The sequence below is a fragment of the Oncorhynchus mykiss genome, chromosome 10 (assembly GCF_013265735.2).
Source record: "Oncorhynchus mykiss isolate Arlee chromosome 10, USDA_OmykA_1.1, whole genome shotgun sequence".
Classification (NCBI taxonomy): domain Eukaryota; kingdom Metazoa; phylum Chordata; class Actinopteri; order Salmoniformes; family Salmonidae; genus Oncorhynchus; species Oncorhynchus mykiss.
The window spans coordinates 49,026,318-49,052,405 of NC_048574.1; the positions used below are offsets into that span (position 1 = coordinate 49,026,318).

The following is a 26,088-nucleotide window of genomic DNA, read 5'->3' on the forward strand; positions in this document are numbered from 1 at the left end:
CCCCCAAGGTGGTGTGGTGCCCGAGGAGAGGTTAATTGCGTAATCGTAGGGTCAATGGGGAGGAAGGGATGTGGCGCAAGCCTTGTTGAAAACCTCCAGGAGGTCCTGGTACTCCGTGGGAACAGCGGAAAGATCAGAGGCTTTCCCCAAGCCTGCAGAAGGACGTAACAGGGCAGGCTGCGCCCCCTTAAGGCAATGTGCGTGGCAGAACGGGCTCCAACCCAGGATAGAATCTGTAGCCCAGTCGATCAGGGGGTTGTACCTCAACACCAAAGGTGTACGAGGAGATGAAATTAGTAGAAACTGTAAGGACTCACAGTGATTACCTGACACTTTCAGGTTAATGGGAACCGTACTGTGAGTGACCCTGCCAATGGAGCATCCATCCAAAGCTCTTGCGTCCATGGGAATGGAGAGGAGTTGAGTAGAGATACTCAGATCAGATACCAGGGTAGCGTCCATGAAGCTCTCATCAGCCCCAGAGTCAATGAGCACCCGGGGAGATTTTGACCGTTCACCCCACAGCAGGATAGCATGGAGAGGAGTATGACTAATGGGGGTTTGGAGACTCCCTGTATGGTCCACTAGTGTAACCGTAACTACTGATAAGTCTGGTCTTTTACTGGACAGGTGGCTATGTAATGTCCTGTATGTCCACAATACAGGCAACTGTTGGAGCTCAGCCTGCGTAAATGTACACTAGGAGACAATCTAGCCCCGTCCAGTTGCATGGGCTCAGGAGGAGATGAGTCACCAGTCCCAGATGATCCCTAAGGGTACTCGGGTGATTTTGGATTCTCTCGGGAATGCAGACATCGGGAACTTCCGGGGTTCTTCGGAGGCAAGGCAGAAACCGTGGACAAGCGAGTGTGGCTGAGAACAGACAGGCAGAAAGGTCGGAACCGGAAGACTAGAAAACTTGAGAACTGGTAACACAAGGAAAAACATGCTGGGACGACTTGACGAGACAAGACGAACTGGCAACAGACAGACAGAATACGCAGATAAATACACAGGGGATAACAGGGAAAATAGGAGACACGTGGTGGGGGGTGGACACAAGCACAATACAGGGGAAACAGATCAGGGTGTGACATCCACCAGACACTGGGAAACAAATGCACCTTTCAGCAGGACAATAACCTAACACACAAGGCCAAATCTACACTGGAGTTGCTTAACAAAACGACATTGAATGTTCCTGAGTGGCTTAGTTACAGTTTTGACTTAAATTGGCTTGAAAATCCATGGCAAGACTTGAAAGTGGCTGTTAAGCAATGTTCAGCAACCAACTTGACAGAGCGGAAATAATTTTTCAATAATGTGCAAAAATTGTACAATAAATATTGTGCAAAGCTCTTAAAGACTTACCCAGAAAGTCTCACAGCTGTAATTGCTGCCAAACCTGATTCTAACATGCATTGACTCAAGAGGTGTGAATACTTATGTAAATGAGATATTTCTGTACTTCATTTTCAATAAATTAGCAAACATTTCTAAAAACATGTCTTCACTTTGTCATTACTGGATATAGTGTTTGTTGATTGGGTGAGAAAAAAAATATATAATCCTTTTTGAATGCAGGCTGTAACACAACACAATGTGGAATAAGTCAAGGGATACGAATACACAGTAAAACGTTCTGTCTCAATAATTAACATGGTGCAATTCAGCTGTACAACCTCAACCTCCAACCATTATGGTTGAGATTGTACCGGTTGAAAGTTGAGATTGTACAGCATGAGACTGTATTCCACCATGTTAATTATTGAGACAGAACGTTTTACTAATGATGCTCACATTATGCGGTTGTTTAAGCTCCCACACATGAAGGCACTTATAGGCGTCTCTCTAGATAAGAGCATCTGCTAATTTACTCCAATGGAAATGTATTTGGAAAGAAGGCCTATCTCTCTTCTCCTACAAGTTATTCTCTCTCTCTCTCTCTCTCTCTCTCTCTCTCTCTCTCTCTCTCTCTCTCTCTCAATGTGACACTCATTCTTGCAATCCCTGCATTCACTGAATCTCCTCTTATCCAGGGAGAAGATAATGGGAATCATTTTCTCATCATGCTCTCCCCTCCTTCCTTCTCATCCCCTGCTTTATGAGGAGATGTTCTCCCACCCAGCAGACTGTGAATGCTCAACCTTGTCCATGCTTGACAGAAATGCTTTCACTCCAGGCAGAACAACAGAAGGCAGCAGCAGGAACAAAGCTGTGTGGTTTATGCGTGACCTGTAACAGAAGTGATTCACTCACAAAGCCCTGGGCCGGGTCATCTGCTGGAGTTAGAGGAGGGGACTAGGGTGGAACCTTGTTGTTGTATTCCCCCCCTTACAGTAAAGTGCATACATTTTTCATACTGGTCCCCCATGGGAGTTGAATCCACAACCCTGGCATTGCAAGCATCATGCCCTACCATCTGAGCCACTGGACGGAAGAGGGGGGGGGGGGCTGGGCAGTGATGGAATCATATTGAATCTCCCAACCGTGTCAGAGGCCGACTGTGTATGTCACCAACGAGGAATGACCTAGTCAAGTTTTTTGTTTTTAATCTGTTCCCTATGGGGGTCTGCAGGTTCACAGTGGCCTTAATGCGTTAGTGGCTCAATGGGTTGTGATTGACAAATGGGGTTATGAAGGAATCATCAATGACAAATGCAGTACTTAAGGTATCTTCCTCATGGATAATTATATTCCCTTTCTTCTATATGTGACATGGTTTGCACTAGACTAGGGTCTGGTCACTTGGCCATGGTGTGTCATACATTAACCTGTAGGCTATAACTAAAGTGTTGTCGAACATTCCTCTATTCTGTCTTATCCTCATTCATTGTTGGGTCATAGCGTTTCTTCCAAGCTTTGCCATTGTTTTCATGATTGTACACCAGGGGGATATATATTCAAGCTGAAGCAATAGAAAGATACATTATTCCATAATAAAGTTAATTATTAATATCTTAATATCGTTGGGGCTTGACTAGGTACATTGGTGGATTGAAATGGCTGTATATGGAATTGTTGACTGCGTTAATATTACAGTTTGGTAAGTATTTGTGTGTATGCACATGTGTTTATATGCGTTTGTGCTCATTTATGTCCTTTTCCATATGTGTGCGCTGTTTGAACACCAGCATGTGTAGCTGCCTCCTCTCCTGCCTGTCTGTCTGTGAAGTGTGCACTTGGAGAGGATGGGGATGCAGTTGCCATGACAATGGGGCTGTGTATTCAGGAGTGCAGGCAGAGCTGCGATTGGAGGAACCAAGCGAAGCGGGCGGGTGAAATGCTGGAGCAAACCTGTCAGCCAGCATCCCCCATTCACTTCCACTCGGTAGATCAGGAAGGTGATAGAGACGCTTGGCTCTCATCAAGGCTTCCAACCATCTTCCACAAAACATTTGACTAAAGGCAAGGACCACCTGAAACCCACCACCTCAGATCCAGCATGGCCACCATTACCTGCACCCGCTTCACTGAGGAATTCCAGATGTTTGAGGAACTGGGCAAGTAAGTTCCCACTGGAGATTTGACCTTTTTTTTTACTAATCCAAAGTGGTATTTGGAATTGCATTTCTGGCCTGTGTGACAATGAAAGATGATCCCTGTTCAGTTTGAGTCAGAGGCATATGTTTACGGACAGTGAGGGAGGCAGTGTTGATTAAATATCTGGTGGCAGAAATGAATGACATTAGGCTTCTGAGGAATCCCTTTATGGTAGGACAGGGGAAAGGTCTTTTTAGCTGATGAAATGTAATTTTTATGAGAGAAGGGGAGAGAAAGAATAAAAAGAATGGTGAAGAGATGAAATAGAGGAGTGAGAGAGAGAGAGAGTGGCTTGGTGCTGAGAGTTTAAGAGGGAACAGGTGGCAGTGGCAAGTCAGGGAGAAAGGTCTCACTTCTGATGGAGCAATGTGAAACGAGAGACATTTCCCGCCTGAGAATTATTTCAGAACTCTTGACAAATTCAATTTTGCTGAATGGAGTGCGTCTGGAGAGAGGAGCATCATCAATCAGAAGACAAAAACCGTAGGTAGCTAACTGTTATCACAGGAAGCTGGATGATGTCACTGAGTGTCTTATTGGAAATTCAGTGGAATGAGGCGAGAAGATGAGACTTTAATATTTTATATCGGTGCTCAGTGGTTCACTTTCATCCTCTACTGGTAACACACGAAACACACATTCTCCTTCTTTCCCATTATCTGCTGCTACGAGACGGCGCAATAATGTCGATCGTCTGATAAGTTCTCAAAGAATTCACACCAGGTCAAAGAACTTTGAATTGTTCACTACCAATCGAGATAGAAAAGAGGACACATTGAAGTTGTTTATTCTCTGTGTATTGTGTTAATAAAATATAATGTTATTTGTCACATGCGTTTAATACAATAGGTGTAGACCTTACCCTGAAATGCTTACTTACAAGCCCTTAGCCAACAATGTAGTTTTAAGAAAATAGAGCTAAGAAAATATTTACTAAGTAAAACTAAAGTGTAAACATTTTTATTTAAAAAAGTAACACAATGAAATAACAATAATGAGGCTATATATAGAGGGTACCGGTACCGAGTCAATGTGCGTGGGTACAGGTTAGTCAAGATAATTTGTACATGTAGGTAAGGGTAAAGTGACTATGCATAGATAATAAACAGGGGGTAGTTCACTATTTCAGATAGTCCTTAGGTATAGGTGTTTGTGTTTGAGATTTTAAATTGTCCTGGATTGTAAATGCTTGATCGTGCTACTTGAAATGCTTGATGGTGCTATATGAAATGCTTGATGGTGCTATATGAAATGCTTGATGGTGCTATATGAAATGCTTGATGGTGCTACTTGAAATGCTTGATGGTGCTATATGTAATGATTGATGGTGCTATATGAAATGCTTGATGGTGCTACTTGAAATGATTGATGGTGCTATATGAAATGCTTGATGGTGCTACTTGAAATGATTGATGGTGCTATATGAAATGCTTGATGGTGCTATATGAAATGCTTGATGGTGCTATATGAAATGCTTGATGGGGCTATATGAAATGCTTGATGGTGCTATTTGTAATGATTGATGGTGCTATATGAAATGCTTGATGGGGCTATATGAAATGCTTGATGGTGCTATATGAAATGCTTGATGGTGCTATTTGTAATGATTGATGGTGCTATATGTAATGATTGATGGTGCTATATGAAACGCTTGATGGTGCTATATGAAATGCTTGATGGTGCTATTTGTAATGATTGATGGTGCTATATGTAATGATTGATGGTGCTATATGAAATGCTTGATGGTGCTATATGGATAGCTTGATGGTGCTATATGAAATGCTTGATGGTGCTATATGTAATGATTGATGGTGCTATATGAAATGCTTGATGGTGCTATATGAAATTCTTGATGGTGCTATATGAAATGCTTGATGGTGCCCCTTGTGTTTAAAGCATTGTAATGTGCTCAACCATCTGAGAGTTGTGACACATCTACAGAAAGGGTCCCCACCCACACTGCTACTCCCCCTCTCTCTCTCTCTCTCTCTCTCTCTCTCCCTTCTCTCTCTCTCTCGCTTGCTCGCTAGCACGCACGCATGCACACACACACACACACACACACACACACACACACACACACACACACACACACACACACACACACACACACACACACACACACACACACACACACACACGCACACACTCACAGGCAGCCAAAGATGCTTACATAATTTCATTTGGGGGTGGCAATCCAATAGTTTGACATGGGCATATTTCATAATACATACAGTACTATATATACACTACTGTTCAAAAGTTTGGGGTCACTTAGAAACGTCATTGTTTTTGAAAGAAAAGCACATTTTCTGGCCATTAAAATAACATCAAATTGATCAGAAATACAGTGTAGACATTGTTAGTGTTGTGAATGACTATTGTAGCTGGAAACGGCTGATTTTTAATGGAATATCTACATGGCCGTACAGAGGCCCATTATGAGCAACCATCACTCCTGTGTTCCAATAGAACGTTGTGTTAGCTAATCCAAGTTTATCATTTTAAAAGGCTAATTGATCATTAGAAAACCATTTTGCAATTATGTTAGCACAGCTGAAAACTGTTGTTCTGATTGAAGAAGCAATAAAACTGGCCTTCGTTAGACTAGTTGAGTATCTAGAACATCAGCATTTGTGGGTTCAAATACAGGCTCAAAATGGCCAGAAACAAAGAATTTCTTCTGAAACTCATCATTCTTGTTCTGAGAAATTAAAGCTATTCCATGCGAGAAATTGCAAAGAAACTGGAGATCTTGTACAATGCTGTGTACTACTCCCTTCACATAACAGCGCAAACTGGCTCTAACTAGAATAGAAAGAGGAGTGGGAGGCCCCAGTACACAACTGAGCAAGAGGACAAGTACATTAGAGTGTCTAGATTGAGAAACAGACGCCTCACAAGTCCTCAACTGGCAGCTTCATTAAATAGTACCCGCAAAACACCAGTCTCAACATCAACAGTGAAGAGGCGACTCCGGGCTGCTGGCCTTCTAGGCAGAGTTGCAAAGAAAAAGCCACATCTCAGACTGGACAATAAAAATAAAAGATTAAAATGGGCAAAAGAACACAGACACTGGACAGAGGAAGATTGGAAGAAAGTGTTATGGACAAACAAATCTAAGTTTGAAGTGTTCGGATCACAAAGAAGAACATTTGCGAGACGCAGAAAAAATGAAAAGATACTGGAGGAGTGCTTGGCGCCATCTGTCAAGCATGGTGGAGGCAGTGTGATGGTCTGAGGGTGCTTTGGTGGTGGTGAAGTGAGAGATTTGTTCAGGATAAAGTGGATCTTGAAGAAGGAAGGCCATTTTGCAACGCCATGCCATACCCTGTGGACGGCGCTTAATTGGAGCCAATTTCCTCCTACAACAGGACAATGACCCAAAACACAGCTCCAAACTATGCAATAACTGTTTAGGCAAGAAGCAGTCTGCTGGTATTCAGTCTGTAATGGAGTGGCCAGCACAGTCACCGGATCTCAACTCTATTGAGCTGTTGTGGGAGCAGCTTGACCGTATGGTATGTAAGAAGTACCCATCAAGCCAATCCAACTTGTGGGAGGTGCTTCAGGAGGCATGGGGTGAAATCTCTTCAGATTACCTCAACAAATTGACAACTAGAATGCCAAAGGTCTGCAAGTCTGTAATTGCTGCAAATGGAGGATTCTTTGACGAAAGCAAAGTTTAAAGGACACAATTATTATTTCAATAAAAAAATAATTATTTATGACCTTGTCAACGTCTGATGAATGTCTGATGAATTAGCTGACATTTTGACATCATGAATGTAATGTAAGTGCAATTTTCCGGGTCAGAGCAGATCTGAACAATGAAAGTGGCAACGATGATTACGGCACTGAATGATCTACGGCCGTGTCCCTTCTGTTTCCGACCTACCCTGGCCTTTTTCCTGATGTGTACTGACAGCAGTACTGAGGAAATAAACGATGTTACAGTGGCCAGGGTGAAGCCCTGTCTCAATCTGGATCCATTATGGTAGGCAGCACACAATCAAGTTCATGTGTCGTTTCGAGACAGACAAGCAATTCCTAACACAGTAACTCAATTAACCAATCCTTCCAGAGCAGAGGCACAGGATTACCATGAGGAAGTGCTGCTGAGAGAAAGAGAGAGAGAGAGACGATGCTATCTGTTTCATCTGGTTTGGGCAGAATGAACTGTCTTGTCTGCCCCCCCCCCCCCCCCCCCCTCCTTTGATCTACTTGCTGTTTCCCTAAGGCCACTTGAGCTACGCACACAGAAGGAAAAGACCACAATGGTTGAATAAAAGAGACGGCAGATTAGGTTTGGTTTGGACAAAAGCTTGGGATAGCACTGACCTCCTGTCTCTGTCTTCAGTTTGAAAGGTGGTGGCGTCTCAGTCATGGGGATTACGTGTTCTTAAACTCCAACCTGATCTGTCTGGGATCGTCGGCCAATGCCTGATTTTGTTGCAATCGTGCTATTGTACAACTCAAAAGTGTTTCGTGCCTACTGGCAAGATGCCAGTTCAAATATCAACCACAGTATTTGTCAGATTTTCCTAAAAGAATGCCCACAGTGCAATTGTCAGGGAATGTATTTTTCCGGTCAGATGAGTGCTATAGCCTCGGTCTGCATTTAGCTGGCAGTTTATCTTTGACCATGAAACGAATGAGACATTAGCCATTTTAGGTGCAAAAACATTTTGTTCAAATGAATTGGAAAAGGAAATTAATATTCACCATAACTGTGCAGTTCAATATGCATTTTTGTCTCCTGCTTTTTCCCAGGGGAGCTTTTTCTGTGGTGCGTAGATGCGTCAAGGTCCTCTCAGGGCAAGAGTATGCTGCTAAGATCATCAACACCAAGAAGCTCTCTGCCAGGGGTAAGTCTTTCTTATCACACTCCAACTCCCCTAAATATGTTTTAACAGTCCTTATGGCGATTGTTGCATTGTTGGGTTATCAGTTTGCAAGAAAGGCATTTCATTGTACTTGTGCATGTGACATTAAAACTTGTCACTTGAAACTCATTTAATCCTCAGTTTTGCCAGAATCCTTTGTTGGGTACTGACTGACCTGGAAAACGCTGCTGGCTCACATTTCTAAAATGGTTTGTACTGGCTGGATATCTGACTGTGGGTTTTTCACAGTTTGATTGGCACATTCATAATTCAGCCCCCCCTCCCCCTCTAGTCCTAAAGAAGGCAGCCCTACTTATGATCATCTGTTCAATGAATGATAGTTGTAACATTATCCAATGGGACGTAAACTACTGTTTTTGATTAGTTTCGTCTGTGATCCTATGCTTGACAGCAGGTTTGGAGTAAAATATTTCTCCCTAGACATCAAATTGATATGGCCTTTACTCTTAGTATTGCTGGTCCGTTGAAATGAATAACCTTAAAACTAGTTGAGACAAACAAGTAGCAGTGAGTTCATAATAGTTCATAATGGTTCATAATGGTCCGTAATAGTTCATAATAGTTCATAATAGTTCATAATGGTTCATAATGGTTCATAATGCTTCATAATAGGTAATAATAGTTAATAATAGTTAATAATGGTTCGTAATGGTTCATAATAGTTAATAATTGCTAATAATAGTTAATAATAGTTAATAATGGTTCATAAGGGTTCGTAATAGTTCATAATAGTTCATAATGGTTCATAATGGTTCGTAATAGTTCATAATAGTTCATTATAGTTCATAATAGTTCATAATAGTTAATAATGGTTCATAATGGTTCATAATAGTTAATAATAGTTAATAATGGTTCATAATGGTTCATAATAGTTCATAATAGTTCATAATGGTTCATAATGGTTTGTAATAGTTCATAATGGTTCATAATGGTTTGTAATAGTTAATAATAGTTCATAATGGTTCATAATAGTTAATAATAGTTAATAATAGTTAATAATGGTTCATAATGGTTCATAATAGTTAATATTAGTTAATAATAGTTAATCATGGTTCATAATGGTTCATAATGGTTCGTAATAGTTAATAATAGTTCATAATGGTTCATAATAGTTAATAATAGTTAATAATAGTTAATAATGGTTCATAATGGTTCGTAATGGTTCGTAATAGTTCATAATAGTTCATAATGGTTCATAATGGTTCGTAATAGTTAATAATAGTTCATAATAGTTAATAATAGTTCATAATAGTTAATAATAGTTAATAATGGTTCATAATGGTTCATAATAGTTAATAATGGTCAGTGGCACCAAGGTGCCTTAAAGCAGGAATCCTTAATGATGAAACTGCCACGTCCGTTTGGGGTATTACAACAACAAAACAGTTACTGCAAACAACGAACACTGTTTTCTTCCCGATGACATCGTTGCACATGCGATAGAACAGCAGAATATGTCCTGCGCTTTTTTTGTGACCAAACTGCTTGACGCTCCTCACCTCCGTTTCGTCTAACTAAACAATAACAATAACAAAGTGGCTGAGGGAGGACAGTGGTTCTGTTTCCCCTGAACGCGGATTCCGCCTTTAACGTTAATTAACAGTTAACAATTAACAGAAACACTGTAAGGCAGTCAGAAAGTGGACGTCTGTCATAATGCATCCACTTGCATTCATTTTGCGTTGGGCTGAGCTGAATTGGCGTTCAGGGGTTGCGCCTGAGCGGCAGCAGCAGTTGAGTGGTGCCACTCGATTGAAACATGTTGACATCTCTGCTACAAGGAGACTGCGAAAGAGTACACAAGTAGCACAGAGGAATGGCCGGCAGTATGTGGGAATTCGTTTATGCAAATTAAACAGTTGCATAATCTTACTGCCACCTATAGTCTTTTGACCTGGTGAGCCGGTATTTGGGTTTATACTTACAGTAGCTACAGCATAGCATTAGCACTAATGAGGGAAATCCATGGAGGTGGTGGTAGACTTACGTTGTCAAGCGCCATTATAGTGGGCCTTGGCTGTTAGGCTGCTCAATCAATTCAAAGGCCGTATTGTGTGAAATACATTTGAGATTTGGGGGAATCTCCTTTTTACGAGCATGTTACAGAGTGGTGGAGTGCAGGGAGCATGACTCCTCATTGAACTAACCCATGTAGCTGCAGTGTATCACTGAGCTGCTGGCGGGCAGACAGGCGGAGAAAGTGCGCTGAACCGGAGGAGTGCACTAGAGAACGAGACAAAAGACAAGCAGAGCTATTCATAAAATATTTCCTCTCACCCTCTCTGTTGGCCTATTGAGAGAGAGAGAGAGGTGTCTTGTATTAACCGGATGGAGGATATTCTAGCCTGAGGTAACTTCTTACTTCTGAGAATGTAATGAACAATAAATCGGCGATGGAAATTTCCTCCACTTTGCGTCTATCTCTTCACTCTGTACTGTACCTACAGTTCTATGTGATATATTTCACTTTGCATCACGACATTTCATTATCTATGAGCTTTTTCATTTTTTTTAACTTGAAAACAAAACATGTAAAAATCTATAATGTTTACATTGCTAACAGCCAGATGAAATTCAAACATCATCACCGTGTATTGTAAACTGTTAATCTTAATTTGGGTATTTAATGGTCAGATTAACAGAGGATTGTGCTCGTTTTTCATACGAGTATTTCTGTATTTTTTTGTGTTTCCTATGGTCCACCTTGATTGAAGTATTTATGTCTATAACCTTTGATGTCTAATTGCTGCTGAGCTCCCTTGCAAAAGAGACTTCGGTATCAGTGGGACTCCAAGCTAAAATTCAAATGACCATACAAATAGAAAAAATACGTAATCATCGTCAGGATTCCTGAACAGATCACGGCAGCAAGCCCTGAACTCTTGTGACCCCGGCCAAAACATAAAGTCAATTCAGAGTTGACAAGGTCATCATCAGTAAGAGAGAAGTGACTGTGTAGCACAGCCACGCACACCCACTCACTGCCTGTGTGTCGACACACAGGACACTGTTGCCTGAGGAGGCATGAAAGCCTCAGCGGCTCCTTTGTATGGCAGCAACTCTCATCTGAAGTCGTTAGGCTGTGCCAGACTTGCAGGGAATGGAAGCACAGCCACGATGACAAGTGCAATCTGACAACCTCCCCTAAACATTCCGACAGGCCCAGGTTCACTCCTCTCATACAGGGGGCAAGCGCCGATCCAGTTTTAATTAGCTAGATACAATATAAGCAGAATCGGCTGGTTTGAGCGTGTTATTGGGTCCTCATCCCCTGGTTAACGATTGATTCTAACAAAGACAGCTTCCTTGGCCCCCTCACCTCAGCTGTGAAGCCCACTGCCTTACAGTGGCGGTCAGTTTTCTTGAGCATGGCCTTATTTCTATTACAGCATGTTGGATGACTGTCATTCATATTCTGTTCATCCAGTTCAATCTAACAGCGATAGATTTAGGCTGCTACATGATACTCCATTTTCCCTATACCCATCATGAGGTTGCTGCAACCTAGCCTATGAATGACAGTTTACAATGTAGGTGCACACAGGTTGAGAGACAAATTTGAGGTGACAGACAGTGACATACGGACAGACAGTGACATTCAATACCGCCTTGCACACTCTTGCCTCCATCTAGCTGATATAGGGTATGCTCATTATTCCAACAGTTGTAAATGAGAGTTTATATTGGACAAAATCAGGTATGTTTATCCCTGTTTTTCTTACGTTTAAGAAACGTTTTCAACAGAATCAGCAGAATGAATACACAGTTCATTTTCATAGCAACCACGTTGTATCCCTTCATACATCTATGCACCTTCCTACTCTCACCTTTTCCCTACACTTGTGGATTTCAATGTATGTGACCATTCAAAAAAATCACTCCAAGCCAAACTGCTACATACAGTCTACATCGTTGTCACCATATTAACTAACGTAACATCATAGTCAGCATAGCTAATAGAACTAACGTGTTAGTAAACCCGCTACAATCATGGAGTAACGTTACAGTGTACAGTCAGTAAGCAGTTACATCGGTGGGACCCAGTGGCAATAAATTGGTAAATCCAAAAATCTACCTTGACAGGGAAGAGTTCCAGTGTTGTGTTAGAAAGTCACAGATAGCTAGCTAACATAGCATCTCTCTGTTTGAGCAGAGTGTTTGCTAGCTAAGTAACATTAAGTGAAACTGAAAATGAAAATAAAATTACAATCTCTCTCTCTCTGTCTATTTCTCTCTTGCTTCTCCTTCATTTTGGAAAATATTAAATTGTTCTAAACTGTTCAACTACTGTCTTTGTCTCTCTTTGAGTCAACTACTCACCACATGTTATGCACTGCAGTGCTAGCTAGCTGTAACTTATGCTTTCAGTACTAGATTCATTCTCTGACCCTTTGATTGGGTGGACAACATGTCAGTTCATGCTGCAAGAGCTCTGATAGGTTGGATGTCTTCCGGAAGTTTAAGTCTAAGTCTGTGTAAGTCTATGGAAAGGGGTGAGAACCATGAGCCTTCTAGGTTTTCTATTGAAGTCAATATACCCAGAGGAGGACGGAAGCTAGCTGTCCTTCAGCTACACCATGGTGCTACCCTACAGAGTGCTGTTGAGGCTAATGTAGACCTTCTTTACCAAATAGTTTGTTTTAATAAATTATTTGGTGACGTGATTATATTTAGTATAGTTTTATCTAAAAAGGATAACTATTTAAGTTTTACAATTTACATTTTTATGAAATTCACTGAGGAGAATGGTCTTCCCCTTCCTTCTCCGAGGAGCCTCCATTGCTGCCTTACTCTACCTCACCATTTCCCACCTCTGTACTCAGTCTGGTCCCGTAACATAGTAAAATGTAAATCCGGGACACTCAAATTAGTACAGTATGATATGTTATGTTTGGTATGTTAAATAAGACAGAAGGTTACTTAAGCCAACAATTAAGGTAGGGTGGTTGGTCGGGGTGGATGTGTATGCATATAAGGCAAATAGCAACCTTAAAAGGTTGCATGTTTGAATCTTATCACGGACAACTTTAGCAACTGATTAGCAACTTTGAAACTACTTACTACTTTTTAGCTAATTTGCAAGTAAATTAAAATGTTTGACAAGCCTTCCCCAAACCCTTTATCCTAAACTTAATCCTAAACTTAACCCTAAAACTTAACCCTAAACCCCTAACCCCTAGCATAGCTAACGTTAGGCACCTAGCTAACATTAGCCACCTAGCTAACATTAGCATGAGCCACTTAGGCACCTAGAAGTCGTAACATATCATATATTTTGCAAATTCGCAACATATTGTACCAATTGTAATTCGTAACATATCATACAAAATGGATGATGGACATCCACAAATTAATACATATATAGTACCAGTCAAAAGTTTGGACACACCTACTTATTCAAGGGTTTTCATAATATTTACTATTTTCTACATTGTAGAATAATAGTGAATACATCAAAACTTTGAAGTAACATATTATGAATTAACCAAAAAAGTGTTAAACAAATTTTATATTTGAGATTCTTCAAAGTAGCCACTCTTTGCCTTGATTACAGCTTTGCACACTCTTGGCATTCTCTCAACCAACTTCACCTCGAATACTTTTCCAACAGTCTTGAAGAAGTTCTCAGATATTTTGAGCACTTGTTAGCTGCTTTTCCTTCACTCTGTGGTCCAACTCATCCCAAACCATCTCAATAGGGTTGAGGTCAGGTGATTGTGGAGGTCAGGTCATCTGATGCAGCATTCCATCATTCTCCTTCTTGGTAAAATAACCCTTACACCACCTGGAGGTGTGTTGGGTCATTGTCCTGTTGATAAACAAATGATGGTCCCACTAAACGAAACCCACTTGGGATGGTGTATCGCTGCAGAATACTGTGGTAGCCATGCTGGTTAAGTGTGCCTTGAATTCTAAATAAATCCCTGACAGTGTTACACGCAGAGCACCCCCACACCATCACACCTCCTCCTCCATGCTTCACAGTGAGAACCACACATGTGAAGATCAAGATCAAGACAAGGTGGCTGGAACCAAAAATCTCAAATTTGGACTTATCAAAGGAAAGATTTCCACCGGTCTAATGTCCATTGCTCATGTTTCATGGCCCAAGCTAGTCTCTTCTTCTTATTGGTGTCCTTTTAGTAGTGGTTTCTTTGCAGCAATTCAACCATGAAGGCCTGATTCACACAGTCTCCTCTGAAGCATTTATTTGGGCTGCAATTTCTGAGGTGCAGTTGACTCTAATGAACTCATCCTCTGCAGCAAAGGTAACTCTGGGTCTTCCTTTCTTGTGCCGGTCTTCATGAAAGCCAGCTTCATCATAGGCTATCTTCTGCATACTACCCCTATCTTGTCACAACGCAACTGATAGGCTCAAATGCATTGAGAATAATTAGGGATAGCCCCCTTTTTTCAATTTTCGCCTAAAAGACATAGTAGCTCAGACCCTGAAGCAAGGATATGCATATTCTTGGTATATTCTTGGTACCATTTTAAAGGAAACACTTTGAAGTTTGTGGTGGAAATGTAAATTGAATGTAGGAGAATATGACACAATAAATCTGGTAGAATAAAATACACCACCAGCTTTGAAATGCAACAGAAAGGTCCCAAATCTAGCCATCACTCTGGTTGTAATTCCAATATATGTGAAGCGTTTCAGACTGATAACTTGAAGTATGAGCAAGATACATGACATTTAGTGTAAAGTCACCCAGGTACATTTGGGCGAACCGTGAAGGGCACATTTACATTAAATTTTTCTGCAAGAATATCATCAAATCTGTAAACTTGGACTTTGATTGAGCTTTTCCAGTATTATTAGCCATATTGTAAGTTCAACATTTGCAAAACACCCAGTTGTCATAACTTCATAACTCTCCATATACTTGCAATTTTTGTCCAAAAGGAAAAGGCTTACTGTCGCACAAGGTTAGCAGCCAAATGTTGTAACAGATATGGGGTTTCTGCATACTCCCGTAAAGCCCAGCTCATTGGCTATCTAGCTAGCTTTGACTGGTTGAAACAACGTTTAGGGTTAGATTTTCACAGATTCTTTTCTTTGCAAATTGAACGAGTGGAAATACAAAATCGATTGTGCATGCTATATAGACCTTTTTTAACAAAACGACACTTCATATTATCTCTGGGACCCTTGGGATGATAAATCAGAGCAATATTTCAGAATGTAAGTACACATTTCACCATCAGAGGTGAATTTATCAAACCTATCGCAATGAAAAAAGTGTTTTGTTGTTAGGAGCTCTCCTCAAACAATAGCATGGCATTTTTCGCAGTAATAGCTACTGTAAATTGTACAGTGCAGTTATATTAACAAGAATTTAAGCTTTCAGCCGATATAGGACACTTATATGTACTGACATTTGTTGTTTCTCTAAAATCTGCGATTGTGACACACAACGCTGCATGATTTACAACTGCCCCGTTGACGGGACTCCTATTTAAGAAGGAAATAAATTCCACACGTTAACTTTTAACAAGGCACACCCGTAAATTGAAATGCATTCCAGGTACTACCTCATTAAGCTGGTTGAGAGAATGCCAAGAGTAAGCAAAGCTGTCATGAAGGCAAAGGGTGGCTACTTTGAAGAATCTCAAATATAAAATATATTTGGATTTGTTTAACACTTTTTTGGTTACTACATGATTCCATATGTGTTATTTCATAGTTTTGATGTATTCTACTATTACTCTATGTAGAAAATAGTAAAATTAAAGAAAAACCCTTTTAAATGGTACCATAAACGAAACGTAACATATAGTACTAATTGGAGTGTTCTGGATTTATGTGTACTATGTTACATCTACCAGTCCTGGTTGCTGTGCTGTATCATCCTCCTCTCCTCTCCTTTATCCCTGGCACACAACTCCCATTTCACCCGGTCTCCCATCCCTCCTCCGCACAATAGATTCTTCTTTTATCCATTCCTTTCCCACTAAAGCCCAACACACTCAGTCCTATTAGGGGTTTTTAAGGATCACTGTCTGTTCAACATTGTGCATTTCACGTTGCCATGATGCAAACTTTGTTAAGTGTCATAATGAAGCACTGACTTTACACTTGGCTTTCCAGGTCTTTTGCTTCACATTTGTTGAAGTGTTCCTGAACAGCATTAGTCACTAAGGTGAGAGTGTTACACAACTCTATACCTTCCCCGTGGTGGGAGTTTGTGCAATGTGCACGTTCTTTGTAATACCAAGTCACTTTGTGTCTTGCGTGGGAGACTTTACTGAGAAAGACTGTGATGAATCAAACGCTCTGATGCATTAATATTAATGAGTTAACCATTCCTGCCTTTGAGAGTCATCCAAGGTTTTTCTTCAGTTGGTTGTGATGCAACCCATATAACAACCAACTGAGTTGCTGAAGGAAAGGCTCCTGAGCCAACTGATGGCTCCGTGGAAGACAACATCAATACCAACATATTTGCTTAACATGGGTGAAATGTACTTGTATTGCTAGGAGGAATGTATATTGTATCCTGACTCATATTTCCAGAGTCAGAGTGTGCCTGAGCTACTGCTCTTCCAGATAAGCACCACTTGCTTGATATTTACAACGCCATTTGGTGAGTTTAAATAGGTAGTGTTGTGTGTTGTACTGAAGTATCAACATTTCAAAACCATTCTATTGTATGACAACTACACTAAATATCCCATCACAAGAACCACAGCATTGTGACACGTACATTGACCACCAGAAGAGTCTGATATTGGCTCGATGTTCTGACCATGTCCTCCTACTGGGCTCTCGTGTGAAGGGCGCACGGTGACACATCATTTAAACAACAACGAGAGGCCGTAATGGACTGCTGGGTGCAGCCTGATTGAAGGGCCCTCAGAGGACCTGGCGTGGGCCTGCTGATTCACCTGAGAGGGAGGAGGCGGAGGGAAGAGAGGAGGGAAGGAGGGAAAAGCGTGGAAGGAGGGAGGGAACAGAGGGAAGAGAGAGGAGCGAGGGGAGGGAGGGAGTGAAGAGAGAGTAGGGAGGACGGGGAGGTGCAGGCAGTAGGAAGGGTACGGAGGGGAAGGAGAGGGTGTCAGACTGAGCACATGCTGACTCTTTACCTACTGACTCTCTACCTACCATGTTTGACTCTCTATTACTGTTGTTTTTTTACCACATTCTTGCCTGCATGCTCTTTTTATACCTCCCGTGCACATGCAGCATTGCCGGGGAAAAGTGGTGGTAGTGGTGTGCAGATGCTGGTGGGCGTCTATTTTAATAAATCCATTGAGAGTATGCACCATCAAAAAATAAATCCATTATTCATTCATTTAGACAGGTCCTAAGAAACATAAGACTAATCAAATGTATTTTCAAAATAATAGAATACCATATTTTGAGTATAATTAGGCCTATGTTACGGGTCTGTGCAGCCATGGTTGCCATCCAAATGAAATCAATAGTTCATTATTTTGTTCATTAACCAGACAAGACACACCTACCCAGTCACTTTCAACAGACATATATTTTATAGTAAGAATATCATGGAATAGAAAGTAATAAAATACAAATAATATTCTTGATTTAGGCTACATTACTCCATGCTACATTACTCCATGTTTCTGATGAGTGATAGATGAGCAAATGAATAGATGAGCTATATCACCTCCACTAATTTGCCCAGACAGAAACCGATGAAACAAATAGCCTATAGAGACGGAGATTCAGTGAAACAAAATCACACTAAGTCACAGGTTTTTTGGTTGGGAGTAGGACTAGGCTACTAAGCGAGTAGGAGTAAAATAATCCATTTGTTAAACTACATAATATGGCATAATGTTGAAATAAATAAGACAACTAGACAAGATGCTCATGAGCAGCACTCACCTCAACCTAGCTAACATTTCCCCAGCCTAATTGTAGCCTATAACCAGTATCCAAATAGAGATTTAGTGAAAACAAAAATCTGACATTGATTGATTTATCAAAACGAGTCCCCACGCTTATCTCAAAGCAGCACGATGAGGCTTTTCCAATCATATCATATCGGTGCTGATGTGATTATCATCTCGTTGACCACATGCAGGTAGGCTATTCCATTCATATCATATCGGTGCTGATGTGATTATCATCTCGTTGACCACACGCAGGTAGGCTATTCCAATCATATCACATCGGTGCTGATGTGATTATCATCTCATTGGCCACACGCAGGTAGGCTATTCCAATCATATCACATCGGTGCTGATGTGATTATCATCTCGTTGACCACACGCAGGTAGGCTATTCCAATCATATCACATCGGTGCTGATGTGATTATCATCTCGTTGACCACACGCAGGTAGGCTATTCCATTCATATCACATCGGTGCTGATGTGATTATCATCTCGTTGACCACACGCAGGTAGGCTATTCCATTCATATCACATCGGTGCTGATGTGATTATCATCTCGTTGACCACACGCAGGTAGGCTATTGCTTCAAATGTTTTACAATGATTGGATGACTTTGGGAGTTTTATTAAGTAACAATTTGATACATACTTTCAATTGGATTAGCCTACTTTATTCCAGTATTTTCCCTGTTCCATGTTATTTATTCCCACAGTAATTCCAGCCTGGTCTCATAGACTAGAAGTAACAGAGTAAATGTAAATCCAGGACACTCAAATTAGGAAATGTTAGGTTTGGTATGGTAACATAAGACAGATTGTGGGTTGTGGTTGGTGGGATGGATGGGTGTATTACGTGAATGTCTGGCAACCCAAAGGATGGAAGTTCTCATCATGGACAACTTTAGAATTTTAGCTGATCAGCAACTTTACAACTACTTAATACTTTTTTAGCTACCTTGCAACTACTTAGCATGTTAGCCACATAGCCACCTAGCTAGAATTCATAACGTATCGTACGATTTGCAAATTCGTAACATATTGTACACTTTGAAAGTTTGCAACATATAATGCAAATTGTAATTCGTAACGTATCATACGAAATGGGTGATGGACATCTACAAATGAATACATACCATATGAAACATAACATATCATACTAAAAGGAACTAACATATGGAATTGTTTTAATATGGTCATACTATGGGTCCTTTAGAAATTTCAATTTGAATTGTAGGACCCCTTTAGGGCCCCTATATATTAGCTAAAATATTGAATTTGGCCTTTACTACTATAGAACAGAGAAACACATTGAATAACACATTCATAAATGCAAAAAAAAGAGCTAGAAAAAAAGAGCTAGAAAAAATAGCTAGATTTACTACTAAAATACCAAAATATATCCCTTTTGCAACGAGCTGTCAAAATGAAGACCAGAATTGACATGTTTCACTATAACTAATCCAAAAACATCTAGTTTTCGATGAAACAATTTAGCAGCACAGTGTGTGCCAATGCCTCCTCAGCATTATGGTTTCATACTAAGCTGTAGGCAAAACCTTACTGAAATGATTACTAGGTTTTTTGGCGGAAGTAAAAGTTTCGGCTTTGATACCGGCAATACCTTTCAGATATAAAGAAAAGGCAGAAATAAAGTTGGCGGTATTGTAAAGTTGGTGGGAAAAGTCTGAAAGGTACAACATTTTCCGTTTCTAAAAAGGACTTATTTGAGTATTTTTGGAGACTTTGTTCATGTTTAGCCATGGCCCCCATACTACAGAACATGCAATGACGAAGTCTACTGCTGGTGCGGTAAGTTTCTCAAACCAAATTAAATCGTAAAAAAATAGCTTCTGGGCCCTTCTATAACGTCCCTTTTACATCAAAAATAGAGATTTTTTTTTTTTTTAAAGTCAACCACTCCTTTAATATGACCTCATGCGTTAAATCACAGGTCACAATAATATGATGCACATAATTAAGTTACTGTCTAATGAGTTGGCGTGCCTCTGTAATTGGCCATGGCAGACATGGCAGACATTTCTCCTTGGGATAATATACATGCAGATGCTTTGCTCCAAAATGATTAGTGAGGATTTTACATGTACTATTTACTTTTTTTTACACAAAGCCTGCCTCTCTACTTGCTATGTAGAGACTGACTTTGGGTTGGGGACCCTCAGGTGTAAGGCTCAGGTGTAAGGCTCAGGTGTAAGGCTCAGGTGTGAGGGTGAACAGAATGGATTGCATGGAGCAGGGAAAGACACTTGGCTTAGTAGCACAGGAGGCCCATTAGCATTCTGATAATATACTGCTAGGCCATTGGGAGTTGGTTGGAACATTTACCCCAAATCAGCTGTGAGTGAGCTTTATTTCTGACTTTAGATTTTATTTTAAAGGCATCACAACCAAAAGGTGTATTAGTTATGGTCAAATCAACTCAAGGCATCACACTATCCAAAAGTGTATTTATTGTGCATCTACATGGAGACAAACTGTGCAGGTCTTCGTCCAGGGTCAGGTCTATGTTTGCCTAGATAAGAACCTTACAGGTTAAAGTCCATGCAGCAAGAGTGCAAAAGGAGACCACCACCCATTGGCTGCGTCGATGTGCTAATCAATACTGTACATATGTTAAGTTGTAAATCCATTCACTGAACAGTGGACACCAATGATACTGTACAAAGTTCCACTGGTATGGTGTGTTGGACATATCCTTTTCTGCGGCTTATGTCATTTGCTGTTTGACTGTTGTTGGCTAATACATGATTGGGAAACTGTTTCGTAAGGTTCATTGTAGTCTCACACTCTCCTTGCACAGTGCCGTTGACCTGTGCTCAGTGTTGTTGAAGTTTTTATTTGAAATCCTCCCTGTTGGAGGATTTATACAGGGTCACAATAACTAAGTTTGCTGTGACTTTTCCCTCTGTAGTTTTTTTCAAACTCATATATCTTATATTTCTATTTCTGGTATTTTTGGTAGCGTTGCTTAGCAACACCATTTTCAAAGTCTAGAACATATCTTTGCTTTTACATTACAGTGGATACAGTACAGTACGGGAGGGCTGTACGGAGGGGAGATTGTCACACACTTAATAAAACGCTGGTACGGCAGCAAATATTATAGAAGTAAAGAATGAGGTGATATTTGTTTCATATCTTATCTGTCTAATGGTGGAATCCCTGAAACCATTACTCATTTATAATGATATAAATGTAGCTGCTACACAGCACTTGGGGTTTTGTGAAGCTTCCGCTCACACAAGAAAAGCCTGGATGATGGAGGAGGCTTGGTTTATCCAATCTCCGATGCGATCCTGAACTTGATGAAGAGGGCAATGCCGTTTGTACGACTTTAGGGCTGATACAGGCCTTCTCCGTCCCCGATTGAGCTCTACAGATTGTGCAGACAGTGAAGGGCTGTATTATTAAATAGAGGGGTAGAAATTAGGAGGGAATAGGGGGTCTCCTCTTCCTCATTTGTCAATTTGGATTGCTCATTAATACCGCAGAAAGCCCTCCGCACTCACACAGGAAGGTAGCGCTAATTTGGCAAAGCGGCACTGTTATTTCACTGGCTGCCCTCCCCCTCGCTTTCATTAGTGGGCAAAGTGGCTCGTGGCGACGTGAACTCTCTCTGTTCCCGAACCTCCTCCTTTGCACCGTGCCCACCATCACCCCCTCCCACCCTCCCACCCACCCACCCACACCCTCCCACCCACACCCTCATTATACATTACCAGCACTGTTAACCGTCAGCATCTACAGTGCCTTCAGAAAGTATTCAATACATGTTAGAATCACATATGACAGTGATTACAGCTGTGATTCTTTCTGGGTTTGTCTCCAAGAGCTTTGCACACCTGGATTGTACATTATTATTTAAAAAAAGTCTTCAAGCTCTGTTAAGTTGGTTGTCTATCATTGCTAGACAGCCATTTTTAAGCCTTGTCATAGATTTTGAAGCCGATTTAAGTCAAACTGTAACTAGGCCATTCAGGAACATTCAATGTCGTCTTGGTAAGCAAATTCAGTGTATATTTGGTTTTAGGTTATTGCCCTGCTGAAAGGTGAATTTGTCTCCCAGTGTCTGTTGGAAAGCTGACTGAACCAGGTTTTGCCTGTGCTTAGCTATAGTCCGTTTATTTTTATCCTAAAAAACTCCCCAGTCCTCGCCAATGGAAAACATTCCCATACCCAGGGCTCCCGAGTGGTGCAGCTGTCTAAAGCACTGCCTCTCAGCGCTTGAGGTGTCACTACAGACACCCTGGTTCAAATCCAGGCTGTATCACAACCAGCTGTGATTTGGAGTCCCATAGGGTGGTGCACAATTGGCCCAGTGTCGTCCGGGTTTGGCCGGTGTAGGCTGTCATTGTAAATAAGAATTTGTTGTTATCTGACTTGCCTAAGCTAAATAAAGGTAAAATGATACGATACAGCCATCACCATGCTTGCAAATATGAAGAGTGTTGTGTTGGATTTGCCTCAAACGTAATGCTTTGTATTCAGGACATAAATGTCATTTCTTTGCCAAATTGTTTGCAGTTTTACTTGAGTGCCATGCTGCAAATAGCAAGCATGTTTTGGAATATTTTTTATTCTGTACAGGCTTTCTTCTTTTCACATTTAGGTTGGTATTGTGGACTAACTACAATGTCGTTGATCCATCCTCAGTTTTCTGCTGTCACAGCCATTAAACTCTGTAACTTTTTTAAAGTCACCATTGGCATCATGGCGAAATCCCTGAGCTGATGTATTGATTCACCACTCAACGTTTATTAATAACTTCACCGTGCTCGAAGGGATATTCAATGTCTGCTTTAGATGTATTTTTTTACCCATCTACCAATTTAGTGCCCTTCATTTGCGAGGCATTGGAAAACCTCCCTGGTCTTTGTGGTTGAATCTGTTTGAAATGCACTGCTTGACTGAAGGACCTTACAGATAATTGTATGTGTGGGGTGAAGAGAGGAGGTAGTCATTCAAAAATCACGTTAAACACTATTATTGCGCACAGGCAGAGTCCATGCATCTTATCATGCCACTTGTTAAGCAAATACAATTTATCCTCCTTTTTAGGCTTGCCAACAAACTGCTTGAATACTTATTGACTCAAAGCATTTCAGTTTTTAATTTTTAATTAATTTGTAAACGTGTCTAAAAACATAATTCCACTTGGATATTATGGGATATTGTGTGTAGGCCAGTGACACAAAATCTCAATGTAATCCATGTTAAATTCAGGCTGTAACACAACAAAATGTGAAAAAAGTTGAGGGGTGTGAATACTTTCTGAAGGCACTGTACAGTAGTTTTTCCTTCTGTATCATCAATACTGGTATTAATGGTCCATTGTAGCTGGTTTTTTTTTTAAATCTACATTTCAAATCATTTCTGGGTGACAATTAAGTACCTTACTGTGATCCCTTTCAATTAAAATGGTCAAAAATAAACAAAAATTGCTTCTTAGCATAAAGCTATTTCTCAAGCAAGAATGTGGTCTAACCTCATTGAAGGAGCCTAACGGGAGGGATATGTGTCCTGAAACATAGATGTTATTGATGGAGAGGTTTGAAACTCCCTTTGTTATTCGTCGGTGATGTCGCCAGGCAGGCCAAAACGCCAACTTGAAAAAAATGAGGACATTTCAGGCCTTCTTTTCAAACATCTCTTAAGGGAAAAGGGTATTATAATAATATAAGGGTATTATAACAGTATTATTCAGTATTTAGTACTTTATTAGGATCCCATTAGCTGTTGTCAAAGCAGCAGCTACTCTTCCTGGGGGTCAACACAAAATGTGAAACATGACATAATAGAGAACATTCATTGACAAGAACAGCTCAAGTACAGAACTAGACACATTTGCTTTGCCTAGAGGTGTTGCTTCATCTGTTTTTTTAGAACCAGGTTTGCTGTTCACTTGAGCAATCTGAGATGGGAGTTCCATGCAATCATGGCTCTATGTCTTACCATCTGGATACTGTGAAAATGTCTGGTGGGGTAAGTGTGTGTGTCAGAGCTGTGTGTAAGTTTTTATTTTCATTTGAAATGTGTATTTTTTATTGAATGTTTAAAACGTACAATGTACTTGCAGTGAAGCCGCTCAACAACTACATCACATTAGTCATCTGACAGACTCCCATTCAGAGTGACACACAGAAGCATCCAGGGTCAACGCCCTGCTCACTGGCACGTCGACAGATCCCTCACAAGGTCAAAAAACGGGGACCTAAACCAGTGATCCATCAGCCCCAAGCTCCCAACTGCCCCCCCCAGTTGGGAGCACACACACACACACAGTTCCTCAAGAGCTGCCCCTCAACCATCCGAGACCCCCCCCCCCCCCCCCCCCCCACAGCCTCAGAAAAAGAAAAATTCATAATAATTATTAAAAAAAACAAAAAAACATTATCCACCCCCAAGACACCCATCAAAATGAGCAAAAGAGAATAAAAGAGAAAGACAAAGGAAAACAGAAAACAACAATGCAAAAATCAGACTTCAAGGACAACTGAAAATGTTTGAGTGCATGCACGACACTATTTACCTGTGTGTGTGTCCGTGTATGTGCACATGTTGTGAATTTGAATGAGAGTGTGTGTAAATGCATGTGTACAAACACCTGCACGGCATCAGCCTCAGGCAAACCGGCATTAGCTGTAAAAACACTGCCCCTTAGTGTCATACAAACTTACATGTTGTTATGTTTTATTTTGACTTAATTAAAAATAAAGCTTTTGTCTTTGACCGTCATTCTATCCCCCGCCCAGCAACTCCACTCCCACTTGTCTCCAATTCCACATCCCAACCCTCAGCTTCCCTCAGCACCTCCCACCTATCTCTGCTGGCCACCCTCTTCAGGTTTCTACATTTCTACAGCTAATGCACAGTTGTCAACATCCTGGTCCTCAAATGAAACTGGTATACTTTCCTGTTTATGCTATTTTTATACCTCCACCAGTATAAAATCCTTTATATTGGGCAGACAGACCAGTTCCCTACCTCTTCCTGCTTCTTCCTGCCTCCGCCATTTTGGGGATTATGCTGTAATCAATTGGTTGTACTCTTGGATTGAGCAGACCTTCCCATACAATTCTGATAACTCCATGAAGGACATAACTCTACCATTCCAATGTACAATATAATTTAAAAACAAAATCCAATTTTCAAACATCTTTCCCATAAATAAAGGTATTTTATCAACTAGCATATATGAGTTCAGCCATAATATTTGTTCTCTTTTCAGGGGGGTAAAATTCGAAATAGTAGCCAGCTCTGCAAAGCTTGTTTGAAAAGGCAAAAAGGCAGTTTTTAAACAATGGATGAGCGTTTCTTAAAAGTAAAAAGTAAAACTTTTGAATAAGTGAAGCTTTTAGAGAGGTTTAGTGTTTTCATATTTAATGATCTCAACCCACCCAAATCATTATATAGATAGGCACACTTAATTTTGTCTGGTTTAGCATCCCAGATAAAGCTAAATATTCTTTGCTCATATGATTTGAAAAACAAATCATCAGGAGTAGGCCGCGCCATAAGTAAGTGAGTAAACTGAGTTATGACTAAGGAGATAATCAGGGCAATTCTTCCATAAATAGACAGGTATTTACCATGGTTGCAGGATCTTGTCTATTTTTACAAGTTTTCTATTGAAATTCATTGTGGAGAGCTCATTTATACCTTTTGTGATATGAATTCCAAGTTTGTCTACTTCACTGTCAGCCCATTTTATAGGTAAACTGCAGGGTAATGTGAAGTTGCACCTGTATCTTTTA

The 26,088-nt window shown here is 40.6% G+C and overlaps 1 protein-coding gene across 2 annotated transcripts in view; it reads left to right on the forward strand.

Annotated features, from left to right (window-relative positions):
* The first annotated feature begins 3,245 nt into the window (after positions 1-3,245).
* LOC110534177 (calcium/calmodulin-dependent protein kinase type II subunit alpha) overlaps positions 3,246-26,088 on the forward strand; it is a 74,258-nt gene continuing 51,415 nt past the window's right edge. For both annotated transcript variants that reach the window (XM_036933294.1, XM_036933295.1), the window contains exons 1-2: positions 3,246-3,507; positions 8,317-8,411. In XM_036933294.1, coding sequence (XP_036789189.1) covers positions 3,446-3,507; positions 8,317-8,411 — 157 coding nt within the window. In that variant the 5' untranslated portion in view covers positions 3,246-3,445. The remainder of the gene's footprint in view (positions 3,508-8,316; positions 8,412-26,088) is intronic.